At 39.2% G+C, this 16,951-nt stretch overlaps 1 protein-coding gene and 1 long non-coding RNA gene across 2 annotated transcripts; one reads left to right on the top strand and one right to left on the bottom strand.

Moving 5' to 3' along the window:
• The first annotated feature begins 818 nt into the window (after positions 1 to 818).
• On the top strand, positions 819 to 16,310 carry LOC117440220 (voltage-gated delayed rectifier potassium channel KCNH5-like). The gene is made up of 12 exons (XM_034076513.1): positions 819 to 989; positions 2,501 to 2,624; positions 3,155 to 3,261; positions 3,378 to 3,506; positions 4,569 to 4,684; positions 4,973 to 5,365; positions 5,468 to 5,554; positions 6,011 to 6,443; positions 9,882 to 10,081; positions 10,926 to 11,178; positions 11,476 to 11,672; positions 13,666 to 16,310. The coding sequence occupies exons 1-12, from the start codon at positions 917 to 919 to the stop codon at positions 14,779 to 14,781; spliced, it is 3,228 nt and encodes a 1,075-aa protein (XP_033932404.1). The 5' UTR covers positions 819 to 916; the 3' UTR covers positions 14,782 to 16,310.
• Positions 11,138 to 16,924, bottom strand: LOC117440221 (uncharacterized). The gene is made up of 3 exons (XR_004551237.2): positions 16,799 to 16,924; positions 11,559 to 11,660; positions 11,138 to 11,228 (listed from the first exon to the last, which is right to left on the bottom strand). It is a non-coding gene; the product is annotated as an uncharacterized lncRNA (long non-coding RNA).
• Positions 16,925 to 16,951: the final 27 nt, after the last annotated feature.

A 16,951-nucleotide genomic window follows, 5' to 3' on the forward strand; every position in this document is an offset into this window, starting at 1 on the left:
AAGTACAAAGTAGCAAAAAAGTAGAAGTCTCTCTCTAAATGGTATTAAAGTACATACTTGAGTAAATGTACGTTACTTTTACACCACTGGTGGTAAAATAAATATTCAGAATATTTACTTAAAATACTAGTAAAACACTGAAAATATTCTATTGCAAGTAAAAGTCCTTCATTTAAAACCTAACTTGAGTTAAATGATGAATGTATAATCACTAAAATGTAAAATCAAAGAGAATAAATATCGATACATCTCCAAATAATTTACCATTTTATACAAAAACATAATTTTCTTAATTTCTACAACATTGTAATAGAAATCTCAGGTCCGTGTATGTATGATCAACGTTATATGTCAACAAAGGTACTTTAAATTCAGTCTAATTCATGTGTAGGCTACGGGTCTGAAAATCCAGAGACCACAATAACACACGAAAGCAGCGACATCCCCTTTCAAAATAATAGCATCGAATTTAATGTTCTTTATTTTTATTTTATATATGCTGATGTGACTTTTACCCATGATGTGTACTAGATATATCTTAAAGATGATTGTTATTTAGTGGGTAAGGATCTATTCATCTTATTTGTTGCATGTTTTTGGACTAAGCTCATGTCGCGCCTCAAATAAATTCCAACGTGGCTGGATTTGAAATATAAATATAACAGTTTAGAGATATTAGATCAAATGTACCACATGTTCCACATCTCATAATCTTCCATTTCTGTTAAGTAAAACTGAAACAATGTCACATTCAGAAAAAGGCTTTTATTTTTAAAACTTCAGCTCGGAAGTTCCTATTAAAAATCTGGTAGTTTAACTGTGGTGGTGCACGCTCCGGCCAAGCAGTGATCTGAGAGGGTATTTTACAACAGCACGACCACCGAGCAGCTCTGAGTGTGTGTCCGGAAAACTCACAATGCATGGGGGCAAGAGAGGACTGGTGGCCCCGCAGAACACTTTTCTGGAAAATATTGTCCGGCGCTCCAGCGGTGAGTTTTACTTTGAAAGAAAAAACAATAATTAATTGATGTTAATCCGGCATGTCAGTGAAGGTACCGCACAGGGCTGCACGGGATGTAAAACCTCTCATGTTGTTTCTATGTTATTTAACGAGAAGCAGCTCCACTTTGTTGGTGATTTCACATGTTTTTCTTTATTACACTGTTCATTAAATATATGTCCTGATGAATTGCTTAACAAACTCAAATAGTGTAGTGTAATTCACATACTAGAGTATTCTTGTCACCCTAAATACATATTGTTTCACTTGTTTATATAGGCTATAGAAACAGGTTTAATGATCTGTCCAAGTATATTTCATTTTTGTTCTGCTTAAGATTTAAGGCTCTTTTTAATAAATATGTCCTTTATTTCTGATGAGCTATTGTAGATGCAGGACTATAGGAAAACATGTTTTCGTGAAAACAAGAATGTGGTGTGGGTACTTTTATGTATGTGCATTATACAATAAATAAATAAATCACAATAACAATTCAGCAGAAGATGTTGCAGAGGTGCTGGTCAGTCAGACCATTTTTGTTATATTTTACATGAAACCCTAAAGTGATCATAATTTAATTCATTAATATTTGTTATTATGTATTTGTTATTATACAGAAAGGTAATACTGTTATTACAAATACATTCATTTATATGAAAGTGAGACTAAGTGTGAGATGGACGGTTTTCATTACAGAAGTGCACAGTGTAAAACAAACTGTAGTATAAACTGTGTAAAGGCGGAAAATGAACCATGAATTAATAATTTATACAAATTCAGTCGGGGACAATAACCTAAAGTTTAGAAATGATTGTCTCTCTCCTGCAAACGGTCGCAGAAAGGACTCATTGATTTACAGCATAAACTAATCCGACACACAAACGTTAAATTCAAGATAAACAAGCCGAAGCTTTGAGTGTGACAGCTTTAATGCGGACTGTAAATAGCAGAAAACGTCCTCAGTCTTTTCTCTCCCGACAGCAGCTCTGTCCAAACGGCTGTAAAGCTGGAGAAGTTTGCAGCTCCTCATCAATATTTAATAACATTAGGACTGGAACATAAACATTTTATCAACAATTATTTCTACCCAGTGACTCGTCTGAATACCAATGTTTGCTGATTCTTTCTATATTAATGATCGTGTGTCTATTATGCATTATACGGTTATTAAAATGATGTGGAAGAGTTTGCTTTAGGGTGATTTGAATAATTGCAACAGATTTGCAGAGGTTTTCTCTTATTCATGACACTGGTTAGCTGGACTTGTAGGAGAGTTTAAAAAACAAACAAAAAATCTAAATGATCAAATCCAGAAACAGCAAATCAGTCACTCGATTGAGGCTGCAGTTGCAGAACTCCAGTTGCAATGATTGGATGGCCTTACTTTCCCCAACAAAACCCCCAAAAGGTGGATCAACAGCTGCACTTGAGTCTGCAGGGGTGTAGAGTTGTGATGAGTTTCGTTTCTCACTGCTGTATTGTTGCTGTATTTTGGTGCAGAAACCAGTTTCCTGTTGGGAAATGCACAGATCTTGGAGTGGCCGGTCGTTTACAGCAACGATGGATTCTGCAAGCTATCTGGATACCACCGAGCTGAAGTCATGCACAGGAGCAGCTCGTGCAAGTAACATATGAGTCTCTGTCTAACATAAATGAGTGATGCAAAGATTGGAGGGTGCAAATCTTTTTACTTTTGAAATTTGGATCACAGCTCCAGCTCCTCCTGATGAGCAAGGATTTATCATTTTTAGTTATCTGACAGGGACTGTACTCATTGATCAACAGAAGAATGAAGAACAACTGTAAATGAGCCGAATTTAGACCCAAAGGCTTATTTTCATCTGGTGTCCCTTGTTAGATGTTAAAAAGTAAAAAGGCACCCTGAAATCTCTGATCTTTATATGCATACGAAATATATTTGTAAAAGCCCAACTAATTATCGAAGTGGTAAAACTGGACTGAGGACCAGGAATGAAAATACAACACTCTACTGTTGTCATCACAAGGAAATGTGAACACTGATTTCCAACAGCAGAAGAAGAAAAAGTGTTCAATCCACTTCAGTATCTTCTCTCTTTGACCTTCTGCCTTTCTTTTCTTTCTTTTAACATGCTCCATTTTGCTTGTTGGTTTTCTCTCTCCCTTATTTTGCAGTTTCATGTATGGTGACCTGACTGATAAGAACACAATAGACAAAATCAGACAGACCTTTGATAACTACGAGTCCCAGTTCTATGAGGTGCTGCTCTATACAAAGAATAGTGAGTACATTGATTGAATTCTATGTGTTTTACCAAATCGGTTATTTGTATAATAAAAATGAGTTTATGTACAATTTTTGATTTCACACTGCTTAAATGTAATCTGTTTTCCATAGGACTGCCAATATGGCTCTACATGCAGGTAGCTCCAATCAGAAATGAGAACGACAAGGTGGTGCTCTTCCTCTGCACCTTCAGAGACATTACACTTTTTAAACAGCCGATAGAAGACGAGTCAACTAAAGGTGAGACGTCTTTATGAGCCAAATGGTTTAAATTTGCTATCATTGTTTCAGCGTTGTCACTGTTGGAGTTACATTTTGGTTTCTTATTCCACACACTAAAGGCTGAGAACACACATTTACTTCACATTCAGATCAAATTATTGTCAAATGTCTCATAATAGTCCAGGCAGTGTAAGCAAAGCTAAATGTATCCTCACACACCATGGAGGGTGCAGCCGAAAGTCTCTCAAGCACACATGAGTGACTTAACAGACGTTTGTTTCCGGTATGTAACATACAACTGTCCAGGTGTTGTGTGTGCGGGTCAGTGAACACTGGTCTCTGAGAGTGCCATGTCCCAGGGGATCAAGTGTGCCACTAAGACTTTCACATACGTCAAGCAGAAACAAAGGACACTTGGGCCACCATTACCATCCACAGAGATGATAAATATTGATCATAAATGGAGGGGATAAAAGAGATATCATTGCATTTTCACACAAAAATTGCAAGCTGGCAACATTTAATAGGCTTTAAAGGGAAGGTTCAATCACAATGTCCTCTTCTTTGACACGCTGAATCATGTAATGTTGTAAATGAAAGATGAACACAGTTTAAAAACGTATTTGAGTGATGTACTAAATAGTACAGTATTTTCAAATTATGCACAAATTAATTTTATAGCATTTTTAGTTTTAGTATTTCTTCCTTTCTGCTTAGAAATGCAGTTAGAAGTCTGTCATGATGATGCATTCATGCACTATGGTATGGATTGAAAAATGACTCTCTTTCAAAACTGAGGGTATCTTGTAATCCTACCTCGCATACTTGTCGATACTGGTGGGAAAAAAACATTTTCCAAGCAGTGGAAAACACTTATTATTAAATCAGAAATGTAGTCTTTTCTTCAAGAAGAACATTATAATTAAATTGTTATTGCCAATGTTGAAAGATGACTATTCTGTATTGGTCACTGCTTTGAAATCATTGTTATTTGTCGTAAAAATGTAATTTGAGGCATATTTTTATGAATATTTGTGCTGCGTTCCTGCATTTATTTTATTGTTTGTTTTCTCTGTGCAGGATGGACAAAATTTGCCAGACTGACACGGGCTCTGACCAACAATCGCAACGTGGTGCAGCAGTTAGCTCCACTGAGCAGCACCGAGGTCTGCCACAAGCCGTCCAGACTGGCCGAGGTGAGCAGCGTCCAGGGGTTAGAGAAGAGTTTGGTTTCCACTGGCAATATATCTACTTAAAATACCTCAAATAAAGTGCCTTAAAAGTAGAACATGTAGAGTCTGTAAACAAATATTGTTCCAATAAATACATTAGAATGCTTCCCAATTAAAAGACAAAAGTGAAAAATCCACCCTAAAACGGCAATGGACACTTTCCAAGATTTTGCACACATAAAAAGATTTCTGACAGTATTACTGTTCCTTGATTCTCAACTATTGATGTTAAATATTCCCTCTCAATGAAAGGCTCTCCAGCTGGGATCAGACATCCTCCCTCAGTACAAGCAGGAAGCCCCGAAGACCCCCCCACACATCATCCTCCACTACTGCACCTTCAAGACGACCTGGGACTGGGTCATCCTCATCCTCACCTTCTACACCGCCATCATGGTGCCGTATAACGTCTCTTTTAAGACAAAGCAAAACAATTTGGCCTCGCTGGTGCTGGACAGCGTCGTGGACGTCGTCTTCCTTATTGACATCGTGTTGAACTTCCACACCACCTTCGTGGGTCCTGCTGGGGAGGTGGTTTCAGACGCCAGGCTCATACGCATGAATTACCTGAAGACGTGGTTCGTCATCGACCTGCTGTCCTGCCTGCCCTACGACATCATCAACGGCTTTGAACATGTAGATGAGGTGATTGAGCTTTTATTAATTGACTGCTAAAATGGCCCGTGTGTTGGTACCTGTCATTGCGTGTGAATATCAACAGATTTCTGATTAACTGTTTTTTTGTAGGATATCATCGCCTCTGCTACCCAAACAAGTCATCTTCGGGAGTCTTTCCACAGGAATACCACACGAACAGAAGATTCGTTTCTGCCAGTAAGGAACATTTTTAAAGCTGCTTTGAGCAATTGCTTTGTATATTGATAATGAACCCATAAAGAAATATCACTTTCCCACCGCAAACAGCAGACAGACAGAGTTGGTGAGTGTAATGGAGTAGATTGGTGGTATACTGAATAATGGGAAAATAGCTTTGCAAACCAAGATAATATAACAAAGTCAGTTAATAGTTTATCAAAAAAAGAAAAGAAAAACCTTCTTTGCAAAAGTACAAAGGAATGCAGTAGGGCTCCCACTGGTGGTTATTTTCATTATCAATTAATCTGTTAATTATGTTTTGAAGAAATAATACAATTAAGGTTCAAAGATTTAAATTGTTTGTTGAGCTCGGGCCAACAGTCCCATAGATATTCAGTTTATGATCATGAAAGACTACAAAACCATCTAAACATTTGGGAAGATTTTGACCCACCTCGCTCCCACCTCTCACAGCAGGGTCTCAGCAGCCTGTTCAGCTCCCTGAAGGTGATCCGCCTGCTCCGGTTGGGCCGGGTGGCTCGGAAGTTGGACCACTACCTGGAGTACGGAGCAGCTGTCCTGCTTCTGCTGGTGTGCGTCTTCGGTCTGGTGGCCCACTGGTTGGCCTGCATCTGGTACAGCATCGGGGACTATGAGGTCATCGATGAGACCACCAACACCATAAAGACGGACAGCTGGCTCTACCAGTTGGCCCTGAGCATCGGGACTCCTTACCGATACAACGCCAGCGGGACGGGACAGTGGGAGGGGGGACCCAACAAGGACACGTTGTACATTTCTTCTCTCTACTTCACCATGACGAGTCTCACCACCATCGGATTTGGGAACATCGCTCCGGCCACAGATGGAGAGAAGATTTTCTCCGTGGCGATGATGATGGTGGGCTGTAAGTAAAATCACTTTCCAACACTGTTTAATACTCATCACAAACATTTCATAAAATCTTCTTGGCAAAACGGTTATCATTCAGTAGAGATCCGTAACATTTAGTCGAAGAATCAATCAGTTGACTTTTTTACTGAAATTAATTTGTTAATCTAGAAAATAACAGGTGGATTAATTGTTAGTAAACTAATGTTTAGTTGCAGCCATAAATCTAATATTACACAACAAATAATGTTATAGCTCTACAGTTTCTTGGTATGAGCACTGGTTAATGGAGCAGTAAATGGAGTCACACATCCGTCTAATGCAGATACACACAAGCTCTTTCTACAGCATGAACACACACACACACACACACACACACACACACACACACACACACACACACACACACACACACACACACACACACACCCCCCCCCCCCCCCCCCCCCGATTAACACAAGGCTTCCAATCATCGCTTGCTCTTGCAAGCCTGGTAGGCCTACCAAAAGCACAAACCCTACATGTATCAATTGCCAGTGGACTGTTTGTCAAGAGAAATTAAAGTGACGCTTCTCAGAACAGCTTAAATCAAAGTGACCGCTGTTTTTCTTCTTCAATGGACACACAGTCCAACCTTGACAGTCTAAATCAATCCAAGCAGAGGACGAAAGAGCAGCAGCTCTGCCGTTGTTTCTGTAGCATTCAGTGTGAAGTCAGTGTGTGTTGAAACACTTGGAATTAAAAAAAAAAAAAGAAAAGAAAATACTCCATCACAGTTATGATTGTAAATTCTCTCATCACAGGAAAAGTTTACCTCAGTGACAGACACACACATGCACCAGTAGGCACGCCATTATTTCAGCTGCTATGGCATTGCTAAAGGCAGTAAGATGTTGTGCAATGAAACTGTAGCTCCTAAAATGTGACAAATATCAACTGAATCAAAATATAACTCAATACAAACACAAAACTAATACACAGTTTTATCTTTTTTTAAATGTAAATGTTCCCTTAACAAAGCCTTACAGAGCTAATTGTAAACAAAGTGTTTAGTGTAACGCTGAAAGCAGTCTAAATAGAGATGATCTGACGCTTGTTAACGTGACATAAGCTTCCTCTTTATGTCTGCTGTTACAGACGGGAAGTAATATGCAATCAGCTGTACAGCGGTAGCCTCTTCTCAATCTCCCCATCATCTTCCGCATACGATATACATCCTTTCATGATGTTTTCATTCATGTGTTCATAAATTCATAATATGCCAGGATAACCTTGCAGAAGCAGAAACAATCTGGATGCATTCACTTGCATGCTAGTCACGTTAATTTATCCACAGCCCAGCTGCTAGTTAAGCAACATATGGTGTTTAAGTGCAAACACAGACAGATACTAAACTCAAGCCTAAAATGATCAACACAAAGCGGGTTCTGACGGATGAATATGTGGTATAGCAGAAATCAACATTGTTATTTGTTAATAGACATTATTGAAATCAATATTTGAATAATGGAAATATTCATTTTATCAGAATCAACAAAAAGCAACACTAAACGTGAACATCTTCACTCTCCACAGTATTCAGTAGTTTACAGTCTCTCTTCACTCCTCTCGTGTAATCCACATATAGCTGCAGAGTCGCTGTTGCTCTCTAGGGAGAGTTTAAGACTCGCCTTTGTCGATAATAAAAAGTGACATGTTCAGCGCACATCACAGCCTGCTCTATGGGGGTTTGTCTGAAGGTTGGTCATCACAAAGCATCGTCTTCGTGTGAATTCACTCATATTGAAATTATCTTGGCATTTTTTCTGCTTTAAATAGTTTGTTTGAACTCAAGGAGTGAATGCTTTGTTTTACGATGTCACAGATGCTTAATGAAAGATATAGGGACACAACTATTTTCATGCATTAAAACAATGTAAACTGTGACAGTAAAGCAAAGAAAGCCATTATATCTGGAGGACTTTCATTTTAAAGCTAATACAATACAACATACGATATACGTTTTTCCTTTTAATTATGTTATGGTTTTGAGATGTAGTGTTTTCGCAGTTGGATCAAACTCTACATGTCCTGTATTGTGGAAGTCAGGCAGTGTGTACAGGCATGTTCTATCTAAAACAATAAGACAAACCATCCTCATTTAAATCCCTTTGAACCTCCTCATAAAAATAGAAATCTATTTTTATGCACGTGTCTATTATTTTCATCACCCAGTGCAGTTACAGTAATACCCCACCTTCAGTGTCACTGCCTCCACTGTCAGCCCTTGCTTACAGTTCCTCCGTCACGCCGCGCCTTTACACTAACCTTTGGCCCACTCCTCTAAAACAGCATGTCAAGTGATGCAATAAACACAGTGAGGCAAACACAGAGTGACAGCCACGCTACAAGGTCTCTACTTCCAAAACTAAACACCCATTATTCTGGTGTTGTCCCGAACACGAAGATCACACAGTTAGTTACACTTTTGTGTCGGGTTCAATTACGGCCGATAAATCTCCTGCTACAGATACAGTAATTATGTGAGAGGAAGAGAAGAAAGGGAGAGTTTGCCTACAGGCTCGAGTGTTGTAAAAGGACAATGAGCCATCACGTTAGATATGTATCCTAACCTCTGTGATCCTGCTGTGGCGACTGGAGACGACTCTTTCCTCTTCAGTGGGTAAAAGCTCACAATACGAGATACTGACTGACTCTTTGAGGTCACTGCAGCGCGGAACTTACAGAGGAAATGTGCATTATGAATTACATCATAACGCTAAATCCGCTGCTAAATGATACCCTTAAAAAAATCATATATGCAATTTAAAATTACATAATATTTGTTTTCTATTTTGAAAGGCTCATTAAACACATCATATTTGAATAAGTTGTCATTTTTGTGATCATTATTTCATATAAGGCTTCACAAGGTTTCATGTAAATTGATTTACACTTAACAAATGATACATTTAAGGTTATGCGAGTCTGAGGAGAAAAAGGAGTAGATAATGGTTCATCTTAACTTTGTAACCAGGAGAAAACAAAAATAATATAGTATTTTATTATGAATATATATTTTTAAAGGTAAAAAATGTGAACTTAAATAACTTAATTTGCACCACAATTGATAATTAGTGATCCTTTTAAGATACAAGTTATCTCTTTAAGACATTCAAACAATCCATTACACATTTATATATATGTAATGAATCCATTAATTAACACAACTCCAGATCTTAGATTAATAACGTGAATATTTTGTAATACAAATCCTATTAATGTACATTTTCTTTAAATTGTTAATGTTTCAGCCTTAATATAAATCAACTTTCTAATGATCCCACATGGTTTCCTGGAGTAAAGCATATCCTCCCGTCTCATATTGCTGAATAAATCAGCCCCGCATGTCAGTGTGTTTGTTACGCTGCTTTTCCCCCCCCGGGTACCTCACTGTCTTCATCTTCTGTTTCAGCGCTGCTATATGCGACTATCTTTGGAAACGTCACCACCATCTTCCAGCAGATGTACACCAACACAAACCGATATCACGAGATGCTCAACAACGTGCGCGAATTCCTGAAGCTCTACCAGGTTCCCAAAGGTCTCAGTGAGCGGGTCATGGACTTCATCGTCTCCACCTGGGCCATGTCAAGGGGCATAGACACAGATAAGGTATCATTAATATACTACAACAAATCCCTATACTCCTAATTTACATAAAATATACAAAAAATTAAATATAATTGGTTGGAAATAGCGTAATCTGATAGATCACCATTCACTGATTGGATAGAATTCAGTATTGCCACTAGGGTTTTCGAGTTTCGAGTCGAGTCAGCTCTGGTGCTATACAAATGCTATTAATCTATACAATATCATACAAAATATATGAGCCAGGTGGGCAGGTGGACAATAAAGAGCCTCAAAGGTCACAGCAGATGTCCTCGTTGACTCAGGGTTCACACCTGAAGAGATGCCAGATTATTTGTAATCATAAAGCTGTAGTAGGTCATATTTTTGCTGAGCTACAGTACGGTAAAAGTGACAGCAGTTTGATAGTTTAATAATTGAAATACTTTATTTTAAAAGGAAAATAACCCAGAAAAAGCCAAGAGTGTGTTGTTATATTGATAATTGAGAATGAAGTCTTGGCTGAGGCCGAGAAATAGATTAATTTTTAAAAGAACAAACAGTTTTTCCCTCCAAGAGTACCAGGATTGGTCCTGACAAAAATGACTTTACTATTCAGTGTGATGTCTATCCATACACGTCTTCTTGTTCGGTCTTCAGACTGTCGTTATGGCTCAATTAGTTTGCTCTGATATCACAGATCTAAAGATTATTTAAAGATTATAAATACTACTAAAGGTTTGCTGTGACGTTTATTATTCATTTGTTTTATCTTAATATATTGTAACACCTCCCCACAAGCCTGGACTTTGGAAAATGTTGACCCCAATGATAAAAATATGACGTTGCCTTAAATACATATTCACTTTTCTGATATCTCTGTCAGGTTCTTTCAATTTGTCCCAAAGACATGCGGGCGGACATCTGCGTGCACCTCAACAGGCAGGTGTTCAACGACCACCCTGCATTCCGCCTGGCGAGCGACGGCTGCCTGCGCTCTCTGGCCGTGGAGTTTCAGACCACCCACTGTGCCCCTGGAGACCTCATCTTCCACATCGGAGAGAGCGTCGACACCCTGTGCTTCGTGGTCTGCGGTTCACTAGAGGTCATTCAGGATGATGAGGTCATCGCAATTCTAGGTAATCTTATGCACTGTGATTAGGTTGCCCGGGTGATGTTTTATCTGTGCCTGTGGGTGGAGATAAAACCAGAGCAAAGGTTGTGTTTAGTGCAAAGATGCGTTTTACTCCACTCACTAGCACTGCATATAGACACTTTTATTCCTGATAAAAGTTGTTCTCTTTCTGAAACTCTCTGTATACTATAATTCCATCTGTTTACCATTATGTTTTTGTGCTCCCCTTCACATGGTTATGTCAATCATTCAACACTTTGTGCCTATATTAAACCCAGTGATCATGTATGGCTTTCTCCAGGTAAAGGTGATGTGTTTGGAGACGTGTTCTGGAAAGAGACCACGCAGGCGCGGGCCTGTGCGAACGTCAGAGCTCTGACTTACTGTGATCTGCACGTCATCAGGAAAGAGGCTCTGATGAGGGTGCTGGATTTTTACACAGCGTTCGCCAACACGTTCTCCCGCAACCTCATCCTCACCTGCAATCTACGGAAACGGGTAAAGATTACATTTAATGGAAGAAATATCTGTCTTTCTTTCATTCAGGTTAGTTTTCAGTGTCAAACACATTGGTTGTTTTAAGTCTTAAACAATAAACCGATGATATTAAATTACAAGTTTAGCTTTATTAGAGGGTGGACTTTAAAGGGGCCAATTTTCAAGTTCATATTTGTATTCTGTGCCTCTACTGCGACATGTCTCCATGCTTTCTCATACTGCCTGTGCTGCAGCACCTCTTTTCACTCTCTGCCTGAAACCAGAGCCCAGTCTGCTCTGATTGGTTAGCTGGCCGGCTCTGTTGTGATTAGTCAACCGCTTAGAGATGTCCCGCCCCTTAGCGTATCACTACAATGTGTTGGAGCGCTAGCCAATAGAAGCATGAGTGTTACATGGTGATGTAAACAAAGAGGGGGGGGGGGGGGGGGGGGAGTGTGTGGGAGAGAAACTCCCTCTCATGTGAACTTTGGGATTTTAGCATTCGCAGACCACTTACATGCACACAAACCTATACAACACATAATCCTCAGGTGTCTCCTCCTGTCTAAAACAAATGGACGCTGATATTGAAATTAAGAAGACTGTATGAAGCAGTTTCAAGTTTAAAATCAGTTTTTCTCAAGAGGTTCAATCCTTCATCTGGTGTAAATATCAAGATAAGTGAAAACTAAGACTATATTTAATATTTGATGGAGCTTCTCCAGGACCAAATGTAATTCAATTAAAGCATTGAGATAAACAGCTTTCCAGTATTGGTCGCAACATTCTCATATATCGCTGTAATTTGATCCTCTGGGATAAAAATCACATACATTCTTAATGAACAATCCGCTATATGTGCTGTTGTGCTCGTTGTTCAGGAATAGCTCAGATGAATAGGAATGAAAAGATATGTTTTTATTAAGAATATGCACTTTGATGACGGAATGAAACAACCTCACATTTACTAAAATGACACATTTTCTGTATCTAAGGTCAAGAATAGTCCAGCTACAGCCCTACCAGCGTGTTTACAGAAACATGCAGGTTTATATTTGATAATGTTTCGAGTAACATGTACTTTAACTTTACTCTCAAGTTGTTCTAGTTTGATGCAGCTCCATTTAAATAAAAACTATTATGTAATCAAACTATAACCAACAGTGAAGGAGCTCTAAATTTAAACAATTTCAAGGCAAATTGTGGATTTTTGTTGAAATATTTATGGCGTGTACTTAAAATGTATTCAATGAGAACAAAGTCATTCCCAGCAGCTTTAGAAAAGAGCTTGTTGCTGCTTAGCTTTAACACTTACTGTCTGCCCTCTTCACTTCATGTACTCGGTTAAAGCGCATGAATATGCATTTCCTGCACATAAGAATAGAATATGAGTTATGTACCTAGTGCAATATTTTGAACTTTCATCTTTCAGTTTTAATGTGTTTTTTGCAGTTTGTGACGCTGATTTGATTAAAACAATTGATTCTTTATTGTTAAAGTGTGCTACAGCTTGTTGGTCTTGAGCATTTAGATCAAAATATGACCAACAAACTTGCAGTAGTGGTTTTCTTTGTGGCTTTAAACATACAATCTAAGTTATTTATGTTCAGGTGAACCCATAGATGACTTAATTGTTGAGGTATAATATTTTTTGAGATATTACTGCAGTAGCAATTGTTATTCTGGCGAGTTGGATTCGGTGGTAAGATCAGTTTAAGTTATTGTATATAGTTAAGTTATTACCACAACAAATGTGATATAGTGCAAGTGAGATGCTAAGAATCATATCAATTTCCTTTCTTTGTCTTCAGAGATAATTCAGAGACCCTCAGGACCTAGATATCGTTCCATAAACAGTTTCCCTCATGCATTGCTGCTTTCAATCCTTTAATATTTCAACAGGTCTAGATGGTAATACTTGCTCTATAGCTGCATTATATATGTTTCATCAAAGCAGAGCTATAGTTGTATTTAAAGTAGCCTCGGTGTAAATGTCCCACATCATCTGTTGCAGGTCATCTTCAGAAAGATTGCAGACGTGAAGAGGGAGCAGGAGCGCCAGAGGAACGAGGTGACTCTCTCCATCCCCGAAGACCACCCGGTCCGCAAGCTGTTCCAGAGGTTCAGGCTGCAGAGAGACGCTCAGACCCCGGGGGAGTCCTACTTCGATCACAACTGTGTGCAGGTGGAGCCGCTGCACCACCATAACTCCGACTCAAACTTGTACACGCAGTGTCAGTCTGTCCCCTCTCAGCAGCAGGAGTACAGCTCCTCTGTGCAGAATAATGCCCCCTGCACAGGAGGGGGGTCCGCAGGGAGCATGGTAGCCCCTCCACAAACACTCATCCACACTGAGGCGCCTGAGCCAAGCGGCACACAGGAAGCCGGGGAGTCGATAGCGAGGCCCGGTGGAGAAAACCAGCTATGTCTGAAGGTCAACAGCCCCGCAAAGGTCACTGCTGCAGGTGAAGCTGCCGGGGCTCGAGGCTGGGCAATGTTTAAAAGTGCCGCTTCAGCCGCACCACCTCCTGCTGCTGCTGCTGCTGAGCCGGAAAAGACTCCACAGAAGGCCGAGGAGTGGCCGAAAGGGTCCGAGACCTCAAAGCAGTTAGCAGTCCCCAACAAGAACTCAGAGGAAGGTGGAGAGATGGGGAACACAGAGGGGGGCAACGGGGCGGAGGGGACAGAGGAAGAGACGAGCGCCCTGCACAAAACTGACTCCTGTGACAGCGGCATCACAAAGAGCGACCTACGCATCGACCGAGCAGGAGATTCAAGAAGCTCGTTCGAAAGGAGCCCGATGGAAAAGAGCCCGTTTGAGAGGAACCCGTTCGAGCACAGCCTCGGGGTCGACCCCCTCAAACACTCTTTTGTTCAACCCGTGTCCGAACAAGCGCTCCTTCAGGCCGTCCTGCACGAGGCCAAGCTGGAGCTGAAGGGAGACATTCAGAAACTGAGCGGCCGCCTGCTGGTGCTCGAGTCTCAGGTGAGCGAGATCCTCCGCCTGCTGTCGTTAAAAAGACGACTCTCTCTGCCACCGACCTCCTCCCCGAAGCCCAGAGTGAGACACCAGGAGCCGGCCGCCGACTCCAAGCAGGGCACACCCAAAGCTGACGACGGGCCTTTTTGATTTGACTAATCATAAAACCTGGATCTGTTGAGGAACTGATGAAGCACCAGTTTGCATGTCCTGCTGGACTCTGGCTGCCAAAGAAACTTGCATTAAACACTAGACTGCATGCGGAAATCCCCTTTTAACGTTACCTAAGCACTACAGAAACACAGGGGTCTTCACTTATGAGGCCCTATGTATGTTTGAGAATGCCAAATAGAAACAATTAATGAACAAACTATTAGGAAAGTACTTATTGTTTGGAAACCTGCACATTTTAGAAGCTTTGTAAACACGCAGAGATCATAGCTGATAAAAGCATTTTAGCCTGATAGGAGCTGAGGTCAAGTCACATTATTTCCATTCTTTCTAATTTAAGTATTTTTGTATCATTTTGATGAGTTTCCTTATCTTTTTAAAGTTTTTATTACTTTTTTATTTATTTATTTAAATGTTATTTATTCATTTTATTCTAACTATTATTTGATAATGTGTTCTAGAAAGCAGGAACTTTCACGTATGTTTAATAAATGTCTCCCTCTCTTTAGTTATTAGTTGTCAGGTAATGATATGTGCCTTACAATAATAAAGCCTCGTTCAGGGTTGTTTTGGTGAGACAAAATCAACTCTGTGGTATATTTGGAGCATATGTTTTATAATAGAAATGTTAACCTTGTTTGTGTTTTGACCCGTTACTGTACTATGCATTCATTTTAATGAACTTTTTCCAAACTCTTTAAATGGTTTTAGCTTCATTCCCATGCATGTGAAATAGGAGTAGAGGTGCAATAATGGCGGTTTATTTATATATTTGTATTGTCACTTAGCATTATCTCAGTTTTCTTGTGAAATATTTATTTTCCCTAAACAATGATGCAATTGCAGCGACCTCAGTGTATATTCCTTCATGTAACTATGCCTCTGGCTCAGGTATTTTGCTCTTATGTTGAATTTAATTATTTATTTCATAATGAACAGTTTCATTTTTGCCTACTGTAAGATTAATAGTAATGGAAATCACACTTTTAGACTGTAGAAGATTTTAAGTGATGGGTTACTACACGCTGCTATGCAACTCTAAATGAACCAGCACTGCACTTAGCGATGCAAACGTTCACATTTGTTTACTGTGCTTAGATAAATAAGAGGATGAACATGGACAAACAGCATGGTTACAGTTTTAGTTGAAGATGTTTTCTAATTTTCTGTGCGACTGCTTGAGTATGAACTGTGAGGATGTAAGCATGTGGCTGTTATTTGATTCTATTTTATATTACATGTATAAATGACGTTGCATGCATCCAACAAACCAGTCAACAGTGAAATGAATAATGAAAACTCATGCCTGCTCACCATCTGTTGTTTAGTCTCCTCTGTTACGCAACAAAGTCAGTCTGTCAATGAATCAAAAGCATTGAAAACATGCAGACCTTTTTTAAATCTTCAACATGTATCTTTTCAAGTCAAAGTGTATGTTGTCAGTTTAATACTTTGTTGAAATGATTTCTATCCAACATTAGAAGCAGAAAATAAACAGGTTTTCCTCATCATTGGTGATAAGGAGCTTATTTGTAAATGTAATATTTTTCAATTTTTATATGCTAGTTCTTGTTTGAAAACAATGGGTGGCATTCAGAGGTTGGAGAAGTAATAAGAGCTTGTACTTGAGTAAAAGTAGAGTATATAAATACTCTGTTACAAGTAAAAGCCCTGCATTCAAAAGGTTACTCAAGTAAAATGACTAAAGTATTATTAGCATCAAAATATATTTAAAGTACCAAAAGTACTCATTATGCAAATTGGTCCATTTCAGAGTAATACATATTATATGTTTTGATTATAATTGTTGATGCTTTAATGTGTTTATTAAAGCTAGTAAAAGTGCAGCTAGTTGTATTTACTTTGTATACAGGTTTAACTTAAGTCTAATTTGTGCCTGTCTAATGAATATATTTCACATTATTAATCAAAATCTGTAAAGTAACTAAAGGTAGCCTACTAAATAAATGTAGTAGAGTAAAAGTATACAATTTACCTCTGAATTGTAGTGGAGTAGAGGTACAGAGCAGCATAACATGGAAATACTCAAGTAAAGTACAACTGTCCCAAAAGTATACAAAAGTAGGCCTACAGTAGACTTGTGTAAATGTACTTAGTTACTTCCCACCTCTGTTGAAGACACAGATCT

The sequence above is a fragment of the Pseudochaenichthys georgianus genome, chromosome 24 (genome assembly GCF_902827115.2).
Source record: "Pseudochaenichthys georgianus chromosome 24, fPseGeo1.2, whole genome shotgun sequence".
Taxonomy (NCBI): Eukaryota; Metazoa; Chordata; class Actinopteri; order Perciformes; family Channichthyidae; genus Pseudochaenichthys; species Pseudochaenichthys georgianus.